Source organism: Lucilia sericata, unplaced genomic scaffold, assembly GCF_015586225.1.
Source record: "Lucilia sericata isolate MDLA Ls3-8-SP2 unplaced genomic scaffold, ASM1558622v1 Contig002246F_arrow, whole genome shotgun sequence".
NCBI lineage: Eukaryota > Metazoa > Arthropoda > Insecta > Diptera > Calliphoridae > Lucilia > Lucilia sericata.
The window spans coordinates 35,522-57,795 of record NW_023996072.1 but is presented as its reverse complement, the minus strand read 5'-3'; the positions used below and the strand labels follow the sequence as shown (position 1 = coordinate 57,795).

Here is a 22,274-nt window from a genome sequence, read left to right as displayed (position 1 = left end):
TTTGGAGAAGACATGAATCGGGGTACCGAAAAACTGGAAGTAGCCCAGGACTAGTTTTTTCCAAAAATGTATAGTTTATATTCAATTCCAGCTCTGGATAATTTTGACGAATTTTTGAAAAATCATCAAATTTTGCCAAAAATAGTGGAATTTTCAAGTGGCTCCAAAGAGCATTTGGAGAAGACATGAATCGGGGTACCGAAAAACTGGAAGTAGCCCAGGACTAGTTCTTTCCAAAAATGTATAGTTTATATGCAATTCCAGCTCTGGATAATTTTGACGAATTTTTGAAAAATCATCAAATTTTGCCAAAAATAGTGCAATTTTCAAGTGGCTCCAAAGATCATTTGGAGAAGACATGAATCGGGGTACCGAAAAACTGAAAGTAGCCCAGGACTAGTTCTTTCCAAAAATGTATAGTTTATATTCAATTCCAGCTCTGGATAATTTTGACGAATTTTTGAAAAATCATCAAATTTTGCCAAAAATAGTGGAATTTTCAAGTGGCTCCAAAGAGCATTTGGAGAAGACATGAATCGGGGTACCGAAAAACTGAAAGTAGCCCAGGACTAGTTCTTTCCAAAAATGTATAGTTTATATGCAATTCCAGCTCTGGATAATTTTGACGAATTTTTGAAAAATCATCAAATTTTGCCAAAAATAGTGCAATTTTCAAGTGGCTCCAAAGATCATTTGGAGAAGACATGAATCGGGGTACCGAAAAACTGAAAGTAGCCCAGGACCAGTTCTTTCCAAAAATATATAGTTTATATGCAATTCCAGCTCTGGATAATTTTGAAGATTTTTTGAAAAAAACATAAAAAGCATATGTTACACAAAATCATAAATACATTCATACATATGTACGTACAAAAATTACCTTTCAATCCTCAACACTTGTGTTGTTATAAACGATCAATAAAAGAATCGATCCCTAAATATGGTCAAAACTTCTGACACCATAGCAACTGTGTAGGGAATTTTGAGAATTTTCTCAACAAAGAGAAGAGAAGAGTTTTTGTGAAATCTTTAATTTTTTAAGACATTTCCCAATATTCGCAAAGAATTACAAAATATTTCTCCTTTACTATTGTTTTTATGAAATCTTTTAAAATTTTTAATTTCTAGAAATTCAACTGAATTTTTCTATTCATTTGACTTTCAAGATAAAGTCATTGAAAAAATTAGAAATATGTCCTAAAAATCAAAGATTTCACAAAAGGAAAGACAACATTTTGCGAATTTCCTCAAACAATTGCTTCATTTTTTTACTTATTGTAGAGTTTTTTCAATTTTCACAACGAATACGAAAAATATTACCTGAGAATGGTTATCGTGGTCGTTCACTACGCGCGAACGGTCAAGTAGAGTCGACTCTACTTGTCTATTCTTACATTATTAGTACCTGAGAATATAAAAAACACAAGAAAAAAATTGTGCTGTCATAAACAAATTACAGAAATCATATATAAAAAACGGCGATCCCAACAACAAATTAACAGCGCCCAAAACGATCAAACCTATTGGCAGCGAAGCAATAAAATATACATAATTTTCATGGAAAACTTACAACAATATTTTGCTACCTCCATCACTATCATTATTTATTCACAAAATAAAATTATGAACTACCGTCAAGATAATTCTTTAAAAAGAGTTCATTGAGTGATATTTAATATTAACAAAAATTAAAAACAATACGAAACAAATGTTTATTTTTATTGAAAGTATTTTATTTACACGTAAAAACTGTAAAAACGAAAATTCAAATCAAATATTGAACAACAGAAGTTGATTTTTGAAATGTTTTTCATAATAAGAATAACAGTATCGACCCGAAACTACCTACATTTTTCGCAAAATTTTATGCCTTTTCAAAAAATCGTCAAAATTATCCAGAGCTGGAATTGCATATAAACTATATATTTTTGGAACGAACTGGTCCTGGGCTACTTCCAGTTTTTCGGTACCCCGATTCATGTCTTCTCCAAATGCTCTTTGGAGCCACTTGAAAATTCCACTATTTTTGGCAAAATTTGATGATTTTTCAAAAATTCGTCAAAATTATCCAGAGCTGGAATTGCATATAAACTATACATTTTTGGAAAGAACTAGTCCTGGGCTACTTCAGTTTTTCGGTACCCCGATTCATGTCTTCTCCAAATGATCTTTGGAGCCACTTGAAAATTGCACTATTTTTGGCAAAATTTGATGATTTTTCAAAAATTCGTCAAAATTATCCAGAGCTGGAATTGCATATAAACTATACATTTTTGGAAAGAACTAGTCCTGGGCTACTTCCAGTTTTTCGGTACCCCGATTCATGTCTTCTCCAAATGCTCTTTGGAGCCACTTGAAAATTCCAGTATTTTTGGCAAAATTTGACGATTTTTCAAAAATTCGTCAAAATTATCCAGAGCTGGAATTGCATATAAGCTATACTTTTTTGGAAAGAACTAGTCCTGGGCTACTTTCAGTTTTTCGGTACCCCGATTCATGTCTTCTCCAAATGCTCTTTGGAGCCACTTGAAAATTGCACTATTTTGGCAAAATTTGATGATTTTTCAAAAATTCGTCAAAATTATCCAGAGCTGGAATTGCATATAAACTATACATTTTTGGAAAGAACTAGTCCTGGGCTACTTTCAGTTTTTCGGTACCCCGATTCATGTCTTCTCCAAATGCTCTTTGGAGCCACTTGAAAATTCCACTATTTTTGGCAAAATTTGATGATTTTTCAAAAATTCGTCAAAATTATCCAGAGCTGGAATTGAATATAAACTATACATTTTTGGAAAAAACTAGTCCTGGGATACTTCCAGTTTTTCGGTACCCCGATTCATGTCTTCTCCAAATGCTCTTTGGAGCCACTTGAAAATTGCACTATTTTTGGCAAAATTTGATGATTTTTCAAAAATTCGTCAAAATTATCCAGAGCTGGAATTGCATATAAACTATACATTTTTGGAAAGAACTAGTCCTGGGCTACTTTCAGTTTTTCGGTACCCCCGATTCATGTCTTCTCCAAATGATCTTTGGAGCCACTTGAAAATTGCACTATTTTTGGCAAAATTTGATGATTTTTCAAAAATTCGTCAAAATTATCCAGAGCTGGAATTGCATATAAACTATACATTTTTGGAAAGAACTAGTCCTGGGCTACTTCCAGTTTTTCGGTACCCCCGATTCATGTCTTCTCCAAATGCTCTTTGGAGCCACTTGAAAATTCCACTATTTTTGGCAAAATTTGACGATTTTTCAAAAATTCGTCAAAATTATCCAGAGCTGGAATTGCATATAAGCTATACTTTTTTGGAAAGAACTAGTCCTGGGCTACTTTCAGTTTTTCGGTACCCCCGATTCATGTCTTCTCCAAATGCTCTTTGGAGCCACTTGAAAATTGCACTATTTTTGGCAAAATTTGATGATTTTTCAAAAATTCGTCAAAATTATCCAGAGCTGGAATTGCATATAAACTATACATCTTTGGAAAGAACTAGTCCTGGGCTACTTTCAGTTTTTCGGTACCCCGATTCATGTCTTCTCCAAATGATCTTTGGAGCCACTTGAAAATTGCACTATTTTTGGCAAAATTTGATGATTTTTCAAAAATTCGTCAAAATTATCCAGAGCTGGAATTGCATATAAACTATACATTTTTGGAAAGAACTAGTCCTGGGCTACTTCCAGTTTTTCGGTACCCCCGATTCATGTCTTCTCCAAATGCTCTTTGGAGCCACTTGAAAATTCCACTATTTTTGGCAAAATTTGATGATTTTTCAAAAATTCGTCAAAAATTATCCAGAGCTGGAATTGCATATAAACTATACATTTTTGGAAAGAACTAGTCCTGGGCTACTTTCAGTTTTTCGGTACCCCGATTCATGTCTTCTCCAAATGATCTTTGGAGCCACTTGAAAATTGCACTATTTTTGGCAAAATTTGATGATTTTTCAAAAATTCGTCAAAATTATCCAGAGCTGGAATTGCATATAAACTATACATTTTTGGAAAGAACTAGTCCTGGGCTACTTCCAGTTTTTCGGTACCCCGATTCATGTCTTCTCCAAATGCTCTTTGGAGCCACTTGAAAATTCCACTATTTTTGGCAAAATTTGATGATTTTTCAAAAATTCGTCAAAATTATCCAGAGCTGGAATTGCATATAAACTATACATTTTTGGAAAGAACTAGTCCTGGGCTACTTCCAGTTTTTCGGTACCCCGATTCATGTCTTCTCCAAATGATCTTTGGAGCCACTTGAAAATTCCACTATTTTTGGCAAAATTTGATGATTTTTCAAAATTCGTCAAAATTATCCAGAGCTGGAATTGCATATAAACTATACATTTTTGGAAAGAACTAGTCCTGGGCTACTTCCAGTTTTTCGGTACCCCGATTCATGTCTTCTCCAAATGCTCTTTGGAGCCACTTGAAAATTCCACTATTTTTGGCAAAATTTGATGATTTTTCAAAAATTCGTCAAAATTATCCAGAGCTGGAATTGCATATAAACTATACATTTTTGGAAAGAACTAGTCCTGGGCTACTTCCAGTTTTTCGGTACCCCGATTCATGTCTTCTCCAAATGCTCTTTGGAGCCACTTGAAAATTCCACTATTTTTGGCAAAATTTGATGATTTTTCAAAAATTCGTCAAAATTATCCAGAGCTGGAATTGCATATAAACTATACATTTTTGGAAAGAACTAGTCCTGGGCTACTTCCACTCTGCCGGTAACCCGATTCATGTCTTCTCCAAGTGTCTGTTTTTTGCATTTGAAAATTCTATATTTTACTACCATATTTGACGAGTATAAAATTATTTTAACTAATTTTTATTTTATATATTAATTTTTTGAATATATTTTAATATAATTTTACTTTATTTCTTAAAAAACATATTATTTGGTGCTCGTTTTATTAAAAAATAAATTTTAATTCATTTGAAAACGAATTTTATAGTATGTGGAACGTATTTGACATATGTGGTGTGGGACGTATCTGGCCGACGAATTTAACTTCACACCCTTAGTCTAGTCAATAGTCTAGTCTATAGTCTAGTCTATAGTCTAGTCTATAGTCTAGTCTATAGTCTAGTCTATAGTCTAGTCTATAGTCTAGTCTATAGTTTAGTCTATAGTCTAGTCTATAGTCTAGTCTATAGTCTAGTCTATAGTCTAGTCTATAGTCTAGTCTATAGTCTAGTCTATAGTCTAGTCTATAGTCTAGTCTATAGTCTAGTCTATAGTCTAGTCTATAGTCTAGTCTATAGTCTAGTCTATAGTCTAGTCTATAGTCTAGTCTATAGTCTAGTCTATAGTCTAGTCTATAGTCTAGTCTATAGTCTACTATAGTCTAGTCTCTAGTCTAGTCTCTAGTCTAGTCTATAGTCTAGTCTATAGTCTAGTCTATAGTCTAGTCTATAGTCTAGTCTATAGTCTAGTCTCTAGTCTAGTCTATAGTCTAGTCTATAGTCTAGTCTATAGTCTAGTCTATAGTCTAGTCTATAGTCTAGTCTATAGTCTAGTCTATAGTCTAGTCTATAGTCTAGTCTATAGTCTAGTCTATAGTCTAGTCTATAGTCTAGTCTATAGTCTAGTCTATAGTCTAGTCTATAGTCTAGTCTCTAGTCTAGTCTATAGTCTAGTCTATAGTCTAGTCTATAGTCTAGTCTATAGTCTAGTCTATAGTCTAGTCTATAGTCTAGTCTATAGTCTAGTCTCTAGTCTAGTCTCTAGTCTAGTCTCTAGTCTAGTCTATAGTCTAGTCTATAGTCTAGTCTATAGTCTAGTCTATAGTCTAGTCTATAGTCTAGTCTATAGTCTAGAGTATAGTCGAAAGTCTACAGTCTATAGTCTAGTCTATAGTCTAGTCTACAGTCTAGTCTATAGTCTAGTCTATAGTTTAGTCTAGTCTATAGTCTAGTCTATAGTCTAGTCTATAGTCTAGTCTATAGTCTAGTCTATAGTCTAGTCTAAAATCTAGTCTTTAGTCTAGTCTATAATCTAGTCTATTATCTAGTATACAATCTAGACTGTAGTCAATTCTATATTCTAGTCAGTAGTCTTCTATATAGTCTAGTCTATAGTCTAGCGAAAAATTAGTTCAATACTTAAAAACCTAAAAATACTGTTTTTACTCTATTTCAAACTTAAAAATTTCCATTTCTGCTACTTGCTTTACAAAAACGAACCCATAACAACGAACCAATAATAAACCTCACAGATATCTCTCTCAGTCTCCTTCAATTGTGTCAACCACCTACAAAAATCTATAGTTTAACATAAAAAATCATTAATATGAATGATATTCAAAATGGAATTCTTACAAAAAAAAAATTATAAAAAAAAATAATAAAATTCAACAAGAAAGAAAAAAAATATGTTTTAACAACAGTTTTTCCACTGGAGGCAAATTTTTATTTAAATTGTGTGTAAAAAAAAGGTTGTGTTTATTTTCGTGTTTGAATTAGTTTAGTTTGGAAATTTTTTTTCTTATGACGTCAATTATTGTGGTTAAAATAAATGTAATTGTTTCTTCATTATATTTAATAGAATTTTAAATTCGATTTATAACTTTTTTGTGGCATTTTCAATGTAGCGGTTTAGTTTAACTTAACAATTACAATTAGTGGGTTGAATTTAAAGAAATGAATAAAATTACCATAACTAATAGATTTATTTAATGGTAGAGGTATTATTCTTTTTTTTTTTTTTTGCGAAAAATAAAAAAATAAATCCTTTTTTTTTAAGTTCCATATATTACTTGTTTTTTTTTTTTTTTTTGTAGAAATTTATCGATATTTTATGTTTTTTTTAAAAATTTTCAAAAAATATAATTTTTTAAATTAAAAATATTATTATAAATTTATCTTCTTTTATAGAAAATTTTCAAAAATTTTTAATTTTTATAGAAAGTTATTGAAGATGTCTGTTTTATATGGAAAATTCTTTTGTTATAGAAAATTTTTAAAAATTTCTCCCTTTCTGTAAAAATTACCCTTTTAACAGAACATTTCAAATTATTTATCGAAAATTAAAAAAAAATTGTGTTTTCATCAGAAAATATTAAAGAAAAGCTCTAAAAACTTTTTGATTTTGAATGCTCCTGAGTTATGACTTTTTGTGAAAGGGCAAGGGTGTGGTAGATATGGGCCGGGCCGACTATATTAATCTTTAACTCATGAGTCATGCCATTTCAATAGTTTTATACTTTACTTAAAAAACAAACAACAGTTGTTTACTAAAAAAAAAAACTCCCAAACGAAAAAAAGACAAAAAAACAAAATCAAATCAAAAAATGCCTTAAAGCCTACAATAACGCATCTCTTGTTGTGTTGCTATAGACTTTGCTGTTGATTAGTGCAGATAGCCGTATAATCATATTATGAATCTAAAGTGACAGTTGCAAATATATACACTTCCAATCCAACTATGACAAACATACATAAAGACTAAAACAAAAAAACAAACGCTAAACCAGAAGATTGCTTAAAGCTAAATCTCATAATTTTCATTTACTAGTAATTTTCAACGTGTTAAATATATACGTTTGCTTGATTTCTTCTTGTATTATTTGTATTTAGCCTTTGTTTTATAGGAAATTGTATGTATAGCCAACAAAGAAACTTTAGCAGAAATACGAAAAAATATCAAATTAAAGCAAAAAAAAAAACCTTTTGGCAACTCAAACACATACAAATAAAAACATTCAAATAAAAAAGAAAAAGACTCCAAAACTATTACTTCAAGCTAAGCTAAAAACTAAACAACCTGAAACATACAAACAAACTACAGACATTCAGCGAGCGAGTCAGCCAGATATCTAGCCTGACAGAGCTTAAGCTGTTACAAACTTCTTCTTCTTTTTCTGCGCTGTGGTACATCATCAGCGAAATACAAACAAAAAATCAAAATAACTGGTTTTCCACCCAAAAAAATTTTAACGTTTTGTTTGGTTTTTTAAACTTTTTTTTTACTGCTTTGTATGTCTTGTGATTTTGTATTTGAAAAAAAAAAAAGGGTTAGACCATTAAAAAGTTTTAAAAATACATAAAAATGTTATATATTTTTTCAAATTATCAGTTTTAAAAGGTTTCTGGTATAAAAATTGGTTTTGAATTTCGAAAATTTCTATTAAAGCTAATTTCTGTACCCCCTTAGCAAAACCCAACTCTGCATGTTGAAATTTTGTTATGTGCATTTTTTTCAATTTTGATTTAATTTTTTTTATTACTTTTTCATATTATCTTTTTGTTTAAAATAGATTTTTTCCACAATTGTGTGGTATAATGTGTATTATGAAAGCTCCTCTATATGTTTATTTGATGCTGAGATATATTACAATTTTATTACAAATAATTTATAACATGCCACACAAAATAGAGAGAAAAAAATCAACTGAAAAAATTAAAAAAAAAAATACTAAAACACCTTGTTAAACATGATTTCTTTTTGATATTTAATATTTTAAAACTAAAATACCTTGTAAAAAAGTTTTAAATATTAAAACACAAACAATATCATCATCAACAACATGCTGAAGGTATGTGTAATGAAGTTAGTTTAGTCATTTAATTTCATTATTTTAATGGAGATGTTGATCAGGGTAACCAATAAAAAAAGGAAATTTGAAAACATAATGGACGAAAACTGAAGAATAGTTTTTATTTCAAAAAACTGTTTTTCGAAATGTACTATTTTTAAACTAAAAAATTTTACATAAATTATCGATTAGTTTAAGCAAAATTGAAGAATTTTTAGGTTAATGATTGACTGACAGTTTTCAATATCTAGTCTAGTCTACAGGTTAGTCTAGACTAGTACAAAATACACTAGACTAGAATATAGACTAGACAACACACAAGACTATTGACTAGACCATAGACTAGACTATGGACTAGACTATAGACTAGACTGTAGACTAGACTACTAGATTATAGACTAGACTATAGACTGGACTATAGACTAGACTATAGACTGGACTATAGACTAGACTATAGACTAGACTATAGACTGGACTATAGACTAGACTATAGACTAGACTATAGACTAGACTATAGACTAGACTATAGACTAGACTATAGACTAGACTATAGACTAGACTATAGACTAGACTATAGACTAGACTATAGACTAGACTATAGACTAGACTATAGACTAGACTATAGACTAGACTATAGGCTAGACTATAGACTAGACTATAGACTAGACTATAGACTAGACTATAGACTAGACTATAGACTAGACTATAGACTAGACTATAGACTAGACTATAGACTTGACTATAGACTAGACTATAGACTAGACTATAGACTAGACTATAGACTAGACTACAGACTAGACTACAGACTAGACTATAGACTAGACTATAGACTAGACTATAGACTAGACTATAGACTAGACTATAGACTAGTCTATAGTCTATAGACTAGACTGTAGACTAGGCTATAGACTAGACAATAGACTGGACTATAGACTAGACTATACACTAGACTATAGACTAGACTATAAACAGGACTATAGACTAGACTATAGACTGGACTATAGACTAGACTATAGACTAGACTATAGACTGGACTATAGACTGGACTATAGACTAGACTATAGACTAGACTGTAGACCAGACTATAGACTATACTAATATACTGAATACTAAAATACCGAATTGTCCATACTTGTCATACTTGACAGACAGCGTTCGAACCTAGGCCTAGAATTATAAATGACAGAGTAGTACGATCACCTACTTTCTTATGATCTCTGATAGATTACATAACACCATCAATAGATTAGAACTTTCACTAGTAAATGGGACATAACTATACCGGACTTCAGCTGATTGTGCGAAAATGTTGAGGAACTAGGGATTATAGCGAGAATTCAGATCTGCTCTCATATTACTATCATTCTGAGGATTGAATATAGTAATTTAAGAACTAGGCCAGTTCTCCAATATCTTACTTTTTTCTTTCTTTTTAATCTGTCTCTTTCTTCGTTTCCCTTTTAAACCAAAGCTAACATAAACCAAAGATTGTGTTTGGAGCCTGGTATCTAAATATTTATATCAAACGTTTCATTAGATTTTTTTATACATTCAAGGAAATATTAGAAATGAAGGTTGTTTAAAATTTGCTACAGTCGAATTCTGTATTGTTTCTATTAACAAAATTTAATAATTATTTTCAAATTAAGTTTATTTTCAAGGATACTTCTTTAGATGAATACAACAAGACTTTTTTAGGGATTGTTTATATAAATTAAAATTAGATTTTTAAATACTTAACAATTAATTTAAACCTTGACTACAGATACATTTAAACAATGATTTTAAAAACAATTTAAAACGAAATCTTAATATTTTATAAACTATTTTTTTTGCTTTTGTTATTCCTAAGCTATAGACCAAGTAAATAGCTAGCTTTTTGTAAAAATATTAGGAAAATAAAATATCTATATTTTTATAAAAGTAATATTGTATAATTAATAAAATTGTTTGTAACTTCAGGTTGGTTTTTCTAAAGCAAAAGCTGCCAAATTAAATAACACCCCTGCCGTTTTATAAGTCATAAATTGTATTTAAAAATACGGCCCATTCAAAATGTTTTACTTGTTATTAATTCATTGCTGTTAAGTCTGTTTCAGCTTTTTTTTGGTTAACATTCATTTATAAAACGTTTCATTTATTAAGACTTCAATTTTTAATATCAAGTTATTAGAGTATGTATATTGTTTTTTTTTTGTATTTCTGAAAATTGTTGCTGACTCAAAGGTCATTGCTTTCATTACAAAAATAAAAACAATTTAACAGATACAAAAATAAACAAAATATATAATAAACGAGTAAAACCCTCAAACAAATAAAAAGTTTCTGTATAAAAATTAAAAAAACTAAGATTTTCATACTTATAAAGAAAAATATAAAAATAGTTTTACTTAACATTTAAACAACTTTATTATACAATTACTATTCCAATTCTATATAAAAATTACTAACTACATTTTTTTAATTGCTAAACAAACAAACTTTTATAATATTATTCATTATAAAGTTTGTAATACTGGCGGAAAAAAAAGCAAACACTAAAAACATGTTTAGGAAGTGATTTGCAATTAAGTTTAAAACAAGTTTAGAAACAACAACAACAATACAAAAACACACTCACAATTGAAAACTTTACTTACTCGGTAATAATGAAATAAAATCTCTCTGTAACATTGGCTTTAGAAACGCATCGATATGACCATGTTGATAATGGCACATGCGTGACAGTAATTGTTCAACAAAATCCACTTGATCAGCTTCGTTCCATTGTGAGAAGTATGTCAAACAGGTTTCACGTTCAACTTGAAATGTGGGGGAGGATTCTTTCTTGCGTACGGGATCATACAGCATGGTTGAAGTAAACTAAAAGGAAATTTAAAAACAGAATATAATAAAATTTATAAATTAACAAAAAAATTAAAAAAAATTAAATAAAAATATTTTCAACACCCCTGGTTCTTTACACTAATCAATAAACTATGAAAAACAATTTATGTCGCTCTGTTAAATTGAAGGTAATTTCTAAAAATTAAAAAAAATCAAACAAAAAAAATCCATTTTTAAATTAAAATAATAAACAACTTAGACTCATACAAATGCAAACATTTTAAACAAAAAACATTCAATAGAAAAAAGTGTTATTATGTGGGTTAGATTAAAATGATATGTTTGAATTGTGTATCTAACTCACCCCCCAAAAAATTAAAACAAAAAAAAACTTAAATTGTAAACCTTGACACTCAAATTATAATTGTTGTTGTAGTATTTGTAAAAATTTTGTCTGTATTACTTTAACATAATTATAAATTAGAGATATGAATGTATATATGTACATATGTATGTACGTACAATTGTTGTATGTAACCAGATTATATTCACTTGTTTTTCTATATTTATGTCTATATTACATGTGCACATAGTAATGTAAACACATATTATTTTTTATCCATTTTAAAGTAGTAAAATTGACAATGGACTAGAATCTTAAGAAATAAATTTTGTAGAAAAAGGTAAAAAAACTTTTTGGTAAGTATGTAAGTAAGTAAGTAAGTAAGTAAGTAAGTAAGTAAGTAAGTAAGTAAGTAAGTAAGTAAGTAAGTAAGTAAGTAAGTAAGTAAGTAAGTAAGTAAGTAAGTAAGTAAGTAAGTAAGTAAGTAAGTAAGTAAGTAAGTAAGTAAGTAAGTAAGTAAGTAAGTAAGTAAGTAAGTAAGTAAGTAAGTAAGTAAGTAAGTAAGTAAGTAAGTAAGTAAAGTAAGTAAGTAGTAAGTAAGTAAGTAAGTAAGTAAGTAAGTAGTAAGTAAGTAAGTAAGTAAGTAAGTAAGTAAGTAAGTAAGTAAGTAAGTAAGTAAGTAAGTAAGTAAGTAAGTAAGTAAGTAAGTAAGTAAGTAAGTAAGTAAGTAAGTAAGTAAGTAAGTAAGTAAGTAAGTAAGTAAGTAAGTAAGTAAGTAAGTAAGTAAGTAAGTAAAGTAAGTAAGTAAGTAAGTAAGTAAGTAAGTAAGTAAGTAAGTAAGTAAGTAAGTAAGTAAGTAAGTAAGTAAGTAAGTAAGTAAGTAAGTAAGTAAGTAAGTAAGTAAGTAAGTAAGTAAGTAAGTAAGTAAGTAAGTAAGTAAGTAAAGTAAGTAAGTAAGTAAGTAAGTAAGTAAGTAAGTAGTAAGTAAGTAAGTAAGAGTAAGTAAGTAAGTAAGTAAGTAAGTAAGTAAGTAAGTAAGTAAGTAATTAAGTAAGTAAGTAAGTAAGTAATTAAGTAAGTAAGTAAGTAAGTAATTAAGTAAGTAAGCCAAGAATAATCTACAGTTTACATTTTTAAAATCTGCTTCAGCACTCCTTCACATTTGGTCCAGGAACATGTTTTTAATTTCAATAAAAAACGAACATAGTAAAAGCTCTAATTGAAGATTGTCTAGTTAAAATCCTAATCAGAGTCCATAGACAACTTTAATAAAACTATGAAACATTGCAATCCATTTTGCAAGAGAGATTCGATCAGATTACATTCTATGATAACGGCAAATGGATCGATTTATCAATCTTTTCATTCCATTTAGATCTAAGAAGCCTGTCTTGTATATCATTATACTTTTTACTATAAACGCAACGCATAAATATGAATGCTCTGAGGATTTTATTTTGGAAGACATTGCATTCGTCAGAGAATCGGATTGACTTTTTAATTTTTTTTTAACAACTTTTCAATTTTACCACTGATGACGTATATGAACACAATTATGATTGCGGGGAAGTAATTATTTTTCAAAAAAAAAAAAAAAACTAAAGATACAATATTGTTGTTAAATGTGTATTATACGCATTTGAATATAACACATGCATTACTCAATATGTACATATGTATGTATAATAAATATCATATTTGAAATTTACTTAATTGATAATCAGCAACGACAGAAAAGGTAAGTTAAGAAAGACAGACAATCACACAGTTAGTTTGTTTTGCGGGTAATTAAAATAAAAAAAAAAAATATTTATTTATACATGTATGTAAGTATGTAGGCTCATACATGTATATTTACACATATAATAAATGAAAAAAAAAAAAAAAAACTAAATAATAATGTGTAAATATAACCTTGTGACAAGTATGTATGAATTTTGCATGGCCTGTATTATGAGTTTGTTAAATAAACAAACAAACAGAAACTGCTAGCTACTACAATGTAGGAAAAATAACAATTGATTTAGCCCCGAAAATGTTAGTAACAAATCTTACTAATTTTAGTTAAAAAATTAATTAAATATGTAGTGTGTTATGTTGTCAATAATGTAGGTACCTGAATTTTTTTATTTTTAAATTATCTATAACTGAAGAAAATCTTGAGTGTTATAAATTCAGAGATAGCAAGAAATTTATTGCAAAATTTTTATAAATAACAGCACTATCAAATGAAAAAATATAGTAAAAATTTGTTATGAACATTTTTAAAATAAAAAGTTTATTTCCCTTTCTGTTTACTAATTGCTAATATTTTAATATTCTTGGAGTTTAAAACTGAATATTTTTTGTTTTAATTATGTAAATATTTGAAAAGTGAAAGTGATTCCTGTGAATTGATCACTAATAACCAGGGCAGGGCAACCAAAATTTAACTACTAGAATTTTACAAATATGCTCAAAAAAGTTTATTTTATTCATAACAGAAAGCTTTAAAACGATAGTTCATATCAAATATGTATGTAAGTAAGTAGCTATAGCTATGTATACACGTTTGTCAGATCTTACAACGTTGGCAGATCTGGCAATGTTCTGACAACGAACATTTGTTAGCAATAGGTAAATTGTCAGTTTAGACGTTCCAGACAATAAATTTATCTGCCAATAGAAATCATTTATTTATCTGACAATGGTTTTTTGCATCTGACAATAAAAATTGTCAGACAATGGCAACGTTATTTGTTGACATGACTGTTAGATGTCTGACAATATTATTGTTTTACAGTATACTAACAATGATTTTTCTGACAACGTTGCAAGACAAAAAATGTCTTGCCAACGCACAGTGGTATAGGAAAAAAAAAAGAGGGAAATAATTCGGTAACTTCTAAACGGTTAATCCGATTTTAATGAAATTTGGTATGCACAAAGAGGAGGTGTTGTCGAGTTTAGGTTTTGAATTTGGACCTTATAGGCCAACCAGGGGCCCGGCGGGGGGTCCTCAAATTAGGACACCTCGGCTATGTTAAATTTTTAAAACGATCTTATTTCTTCATTTGAGTTCCGATTTAAAAAAAATTTCGTATATAGAATCTTCTCATCGAGCACTATAAAAAATGTCGTCGTAGCAGTAAATTATCTCTTATAGTTTAGGAGATATTCGCATTTGAAAATTAAAATTTTAAAATTTTTACCGTCCTTACTTTAGTTTTTTGATAATAGCGGGTCCAAATATTCCCGATTTTCGCCATTTTTTTTTATTCGCTTAACAACAAGTCTATATATCAAGCAGTGAAAGAATTATGTAAAAATCATGACTGAGTCCAAAGTTATAGGCATTTTAATTTAAAAAATTAAAAAAAGGCGATTTTTTGCCATTTTTTTGGGAAAAAAGTATCTTTTTCTTTTTAAGTTATCTAAAAAGTTTCTAAGAAGATGTATATAGAATTTATACTTTTTGAAAAGCTGACTTTACATAAAATACGATAAATGAAACAAAACCTAAAAATTTTTGATACCGAGGGGACCAGATCCATCCAAAAAAACCCTATTTTTTATATAAAATTCAATTTTGAGCAAAAATTCTCAAATCGCATAGTCGATATCAAATTATAGTGACCTGTTTTATATGACCCAATATGTTCTTAATCATTTTGTAACGGGTTTCGATAACCCCGCCCCTGGTATGGATATAATAGGCAAAAAACCAAAAAATCCCATTTTTGGGATTTTTTAAAACTTTTTTGGGAATTCCGGGATTTCTAATAAGAAAATTCGAACTTTTTATTTAATTTTAGATTTTGAGTAAAAAAATCTACCTAACTGTAAAATTTCATCAAAAAATATTCATAAATAAAATTTTTATTGCAATTTGAAAAATTTGTATCTTCGCAAAAACTGAATAAAAAACATTTTTTAATTTTTTTAAAAAAAGTATTCCGCGAATTTTTTAATTTTCAAAAATTATATACAGTTTTGAAAAATAGACAAAATTACCTTTCCATTGATATATAACATGCCTACCTAATGTTTTTTAAGTGACAAATTAATTAGGGAAAACTCAACATCTTTTAGAAAATTTACCTAGCACTATTATTTTCATCCATAACGTTAACTCTTAAATTTGTTACATATATTAAAAAATTTTCAGGTATTATTTTTTAAACTGTAATGATTTTTACCCCTATAGGTCACTTTAATAGGTAGCTTATTAAAGTGACCTATTGAGGAAAAATTCATTACATAAGGATACGTTAGACATATTAGGTAGAATATCATAACCCTTTAAAAAATAATTTAATTTAAGTACCTGTAATTAATATATAAGACAGGTTTATATCTGTTTGTAATTATTTGTAATTTTCTAACCATGGCGATCGTACTAAAAAAAAATGATTTGTGCTCCATTTTATTTGAACACTCTTCAGCTCCTTTTCAAGATAAAGTGAACTTCTTATTGAAATATATTGAAACTGCACATAAAAATAAAGTGGATAAAACTGATATATGTAAAATTGAAAATTTTATAAAATCAGTTGATATAAAACTGAAGAGTGTTCGGTATTCCATTGCTAAATTTCGATCGAAATTTTCTGATTGGCTGAATGAATGTGTAGAAGTTGCTATTTGCGTATCAACTGTTGGTACTCCCTGTAAGCAGTATGAGGATTTGAGCTCAAAATCTAAGAGGAAAAGGTTATCAACTTCACTAGAAACCTTATCTAACGAAGAAGTTTCGGACACTTTTAAAGCAATGTTAAGAAAAGAAAAACAGCCTTTGGATGCCATAAAAATTGCAAATATTCTTCCAACCGCATCACCAAGACGACTGAAAAGAATTGTAAAGAGTATACCCACACCATCATCTGATACAACGTTCACTGAGGAAGAAGCTATTGCGCTTATGTTGCAGCTGGGATTAAGTGATAACTACATAACGTTAAGAAAGGCGCTATCTGAAAAAGGAGTGGATGTTTTACCATCATATGACAAAATAAATGAAAAGAAGAAAAGCATTATACCATCTCCTATTGAAATAACTGATCGGAAGGCTGTTATTGGACTCGGCGCTCTACTCGAAAATACTGCTTTAAGGATTGCTTCTGACTTTTCTTCAGACCAACTAAAAAAAATAAATTCTTGTGATCTTCAACTCATTTGTAAGTGGGGATGTGATGGATTATCAGCACTCTCGGAATATAAACAAATCAACACAAGTGAATCATCTTCCGAGTATAAAAGTGTATTTATGGCATCGCTAGTTCCATTAAGAATTCGAAAGTATGCTGACAGCGATTCTCCATCAACCAGTTTCGATGATATTTGGAAGAATTCGACTCCAGGATCCAAAGCTTTTTGTAGGCCAATAAGCTTTGAGTATATAAAGGAATCCAAAACAACAACGCAAGATTTGATAAATCGTATTGAAGCAGAAATTAAAAACTTGGAACCTATAACAATCGAAATAGAAAATTATTCGTTTAACATGTCCTATGATTTAAAACTTACAATGATTGATGGGAAAGTTGGAAATGCCATTACAGGAACATCATCTACTTGGTACTGCTACATATGTGGTGATAAAAAATCAGAATTTTCGAATATTTCCAAGCAAAGATCAATAAATGAGGAAACATTACAATTTGGAATATCCCCCCTACATGCTCGCATACGATTTCTGGAACATTTTCTACATTTAGCATATGATTTAAAGTACAGAAGCATACAGGAAAATGCAAACAAAAGTGCAAATAACAATAAGGAGTTAATGGAAATGAGAGCCAGTGAGAAACGAAGAATTCAAGAGGAATTTAAAAAGCGGATGGGATTAAATATTGATAAACCACTCACAGGATATGGAAGCACAAACGATGGTAATACCGCTAGACGTTTTTTTAAACATTTTGAAACTACTTCCGAAATAACCGGAATTAGTATGGATTTACTGCAAAAGGTCAATATTATTCTAATGGCGATAAATAGCAAGCATAAAGTGAACGCAACAAAATTTGGAGAGTATTCTACAAAAGTTTCTAAATTACTTTTGGAATTATATCCCTGGAAAGAAATGACACCTACAGTTCACAAGATATTATGTCATGGAAAGGTCATCATAGAACATAATATTCTGCCTTTAGGAGAGCTTACAGAAGAACCCCAAGAATCGAGGAATAGAGACTTTAAGCATATTCATCAGTTTAGCTCAAGGAAGTGTTCTAGGCAGTCTCAAAATGAAGATATTTTTAATAATCTAATTCTATCTTCTGATCCTGTTTTATCTACTATAAGGAAACGTTGGATTTGCTACAAAACGTTAGCATTTGAAAATATTCATGAATTTAAAGATTTACTTTATCTTTTAGATATGGACTACTGTGATACCGATTATTTTACAAAATTATATTAATTTATAAAAAAAAAAATAAATAAAGACTATTTTTATATAAAATAAATACTTGTTAATTTTTTTTAGGGATAAAGAATAAAAGATTAATCGTAAAAAGTGGCTGTAAAAATTCATAAAAATTTAGGTAGTAAAACATGCCTAACAAATGAATGGATGAAAATAATAGTACTAGGTAAATTCTCTAAAAGATGTTGAGTTTTCCCTAATTAATTTGTCACTTAAAAAACATTAGGTAGGCATGTTATATATCAATGGAAAGGTAATTTTGTCTATTTTTCAAAACTGTATATAATTTTTGAAAATTAAAAAATTCGCGGAATACTTTTTTTAAAAAAATTAAAAAATGTTTTTTATTCAGTTTTTGCGAAGATACAAATTTTTCAAATTGCAATAAAAATTTTATTTATGAATATTTTTTGATGAAATTTTACAGTTAGGTAGATTTTTTTACTCAAAATCTAAAATTAAATAAAAAGTTCGAATTTTCTTATTAGAAATCCCGGAATTCCCAAAAAAGTTTTAAAAAATCCCAAAAATGGGATTTTTTGGTTTTTTGCCTATTATATCCATACCAGGGGCGGGGTTATCGAAACCCGTTACAAAATGATTAAGAACATATTGGGTCATATAAAACAGGTCACTATAATTTGATATCGACTATGCGATTTGAGAATTTTTGCTCAAAATTGAATTTTATATAAAAAATAGGGTTTTTTTGGATGGATCTGGTCCCCTCGGTATCAAAAATTTTTAGGTTTTGTTTCATTTATCGTATTTTATGTAAAGTCAGCTTTTCAAAAAGTATAAATTCTATATACATCTTCTTAGAAACTTTTTAGATAACTTAAAAAGAAAAAGATACTTTTTTCCCAAAAAAATGGCAAAAAATCGCCTTTTTTTAATTTTTTAAATTAAAATGCCTATAACTTTGGACTCAGTCATGATTTTTACATAATTCTTTCACTGCTTGATATATAGACTTGTTGTTAAGCGAATAAAAAAAAAATGGCGAAAATCGGGAATATTTAGACCCGCTATTATCAAAAAACTAAAGTAAGGACGGTAAAAATTTTAAAATTTTAATTTTCAAATGCGAATATCTCCTAAACTATAAGAGATAATTTACTGCTACGACGACATTTTTTATAGTGCTCGATGAGAAGATTCTATATACGAAATTTTTTTTAAATCGGAACTCAAATGAAGAAATAAGATCGTTTTAAAAATTTAACATAGCCGAGGTGTCCTAATTTGAGGACCCCCCGCCGGGCCCCTGGTTGGCCTATAAGGTCCAAATTCAAAACCTAAACTCGACAACACCTCCTTTTTGTGCATACCAAATTTCATTAAAATCGGATTAACCGTTTAGAAGTTACCGAATTATTTCCCTCTTTTTTTTTTCCTATACCACTGTGCAACGTTGTAAGATCTGACAAGCGTGTATACATATCTTAATAAATAACTGACTTACTTACTAACTTGCTTCATAACTAACTTATTTACTAATTAATTTGCTTCATTACTAACTTAATAACTGACTGAATACTGTTGCGTTAAAATTTCGCATTTCTAATCTATCAACCCACTGTGCAGATGTCATAGTAAATTGTCTTTGTCTTCTTTCTCATCTGAGTTTTTATTTATTTTTTTACTTTTCTTTTTTTATTTATTAATGACAAATACTATAAATGCAATTGTTCTAAACTTATTAAACTAAAAATTGTTTAAAAATCTAAATAAATTTTCTTAAATCACAATTTGCTAAAAAAATACCTAGCAAAATAAAAAAAGTAAAAACCTTTACTAAAGGTGAAACTAAAGTTAAATAACTAAAACCTTGGATTAACAAATTGAATATTCAATAAAATTAAATAAACAACAAAATACCCACAAACTACAAATACAACAGAATTGTTTTCAAGAAAGATTCATAAATTTATAAACGAAATAAAATGTTGAAGAAAAAAACTTACAGGTTGTGAGTTGGAATTGGTTTCATCCATAATTTTATCAGTCTCCATTTTCATCATATTTTTTTAAATTAAAACTTTAACTAAATTTCTAATAAATGGTTTTTATTTTTCTTTAAAACACAATGTTTAAGAATAATCAATTCAGATTCCACTAGGAAATCTAATAATAATTAAAATTACTTCTTTTTATTTGATAATTTTGTTTTGCAACACACGCACTATAAAATATTATTAAATGACAAATTGTACGAAAAAAAAAAGAAAATAAAAATCACAGTGAAATTTGAAGGAAAAAAATTAAATAAAAAAGTTGCAATCTTCTCATAAAATACACTCGCGTTTTTTTACAATAACAACACGTACACTTCTTCAATTATGATTCAAGAGAGATAGAGTGTTTTTACGTTTTCAAACAGCAGTAGTTGTTTCTCTCGCTCTCTCTCTGTTTAGGCAGGCAAATGTTTTCTTAAAGGTTTTGCATTATACAGCCTACCCTTTTGCACTTATAATCTTTGCCATAGGCAAAATTAAATATTATCTATTTCTTTCTGTCTCACACTAAAATTCGTTCGTAATTTTTCTTCTTTCTACTTTCAAGACGATGAACAAGCGCAAGTCATTCGTTGAAGAATTGTACTTTTTTTGCTTTTAATTTTGTAATAATTTTCTTGCATTTGTTTGTTATATTTGGAATTATAATTGTTTTCTATATATTGTTAAGTTTTCACAGCACTAAAAATGCATAAAATATGCAGCCGTAAGGGGTTTTAAAAATACTACTTTTGCAAATTTTATGTTAAAACAAATTGCTTCTTTATCCAAATTTGATGAAAAAAATAATAAACGCAACCAAACTCGGCGCGACCAGAAATAAAACTGAAATGAGGGAGACAAATAAACTTTTAAAATTTTATAACGGAGTTGTCAATTGAGGGTTATATTTAGAAAAACGCTGAAATTTCTAATCATAAAAACGCGTGTTTTTCTCTGAAATTTTTCAACATTTTTGATTACATACTTATGTATTAAAATATAGTAGTTTTTATAGTCCTTTATTTAATAAACATCATACTACTAAAAACTTTTTAAATTTTTTATTCCTGAATAACACAAAAGAAGTTGAATGTTAAAGCGAAAATATTTTTTCTTTCAGGTTTCAAAAACAATTTTGTCAAAGACATTGTCATAATATCTTGCTCCAACACGTTTTTACTCTAAATTTTATATAAAAATTTTGAGTAATAATTAAAAATAATTGCTTACATTTGTAAGATATAGGCTATTTTTAATAACTTATAAAATCACTAAGTTGCAACACTGTTGTCAATGTTTGTATTAAATAAATCGCCAATAATTTCAATTTATGATCTTGGAATTAAAAGTGCGAATTCTTAATCTCAGGATATGAATTATCCTTAAAAATCCTTTTGAAAATTCGAAAAATAATTTCTAAATCATGAGGTTTTATAAAAACACAATTTTAGTTTTATTTGACTTGTAATTCTTATTAGTTATAAAAGTTGTATTTTTAATGAACATAAAAAAAAACTTTAATATATGTAACAAATATGTTTAAGGTTTAAAATAATACCTATATCACGAGGATTCTAAGAAATACAATTTTAGTTTACTTTAGGCCAATTTCTGCCCTACACCACTATAGTGGGGAGAGCATTATGAGTTTTGTCTTGATGTTTGTAACACCCAAAAACCCATTAAAGTATACCAATCGGCTAAGAATGAGGTTGCTGTAAATTATTACTGCTTGATTTTATTAAAACTTTGACGTCGAAATCAGACGTTTGGGAAAGCAGCCTGACTTTCTGTGTCGATTAAGCTATATATGTACAATTTTCAAGGTAATTTGATGAAATTTCTTTCCTTTTTCTCGACACAAGGATGAGAATGATTGAAACCGTTTAGTTTCATATAGACTTTTTAAAGTATGTTCGAATATTGGAATTTTGTTTTGAACTTGTTTAAAAATATATACTAAATTTTTTCAATAATTTCTTGATGAATAGACCAAATGTCTATTCAGAGGAAAAAAGTTCGATGCCATGAGGATTCATTATTTATTTATTTTATTGGTATTTTTTTTTTCTAATTTTTATAGTTGTCCTTTTATAAAAAAAATCCGGCTGTTATCGAAAACCCTACCTAACATGCACGTTTGTTTTCAA

The 22,274-nt window shown here is 28.7% G+C and overlaps 1 protein-coding gene across 3 annotated transcripts; it reads right to left on the bottom strand.

Annotated features, from left to right (window-relative positions):
• Window positions 1-11,177: 11,177 nt before the first annotated feature.
• Window positions 11,178-20,975, bottom strand: LOC119613692 (F-box/WD repeat-containing protein 11-like). 3 transcript variants are annotated; one of them, XM_037969717.1, is made up of 3 exons: window positions 20,455-20,975; window positions 20,092-20,309; window positions 11,178-11,408 (listed from the first exon to the last, which is right to left on the bottom strand). In XM_037969717.1, exons 2-3 carry the CDS (start codon window positions 20,146-20,148, stop codon window positions 11,178-11,180), a joined length of 288 nt encoding a protein of 95 aa, XP_037825645.1. In that variant the 5' UTR covers window positions 20,149-20,309; window positions 20,455-20,975. The 3 variants fall into 3 exon arrangements, with proteins under 3 accessions (XP_037825645.1, XP_037825647.1, XP_037825646.1); XM_037969719.1 differs by having other exon boundaries at window positions 20,092-20,251; window positions 20,872-20,945; XM_037969718.1 differs by having other exon boundaries at window positions 20,872-20,889.
• Window positions 20,976-22,274: the final 1,299 nt, after the last annotated feature.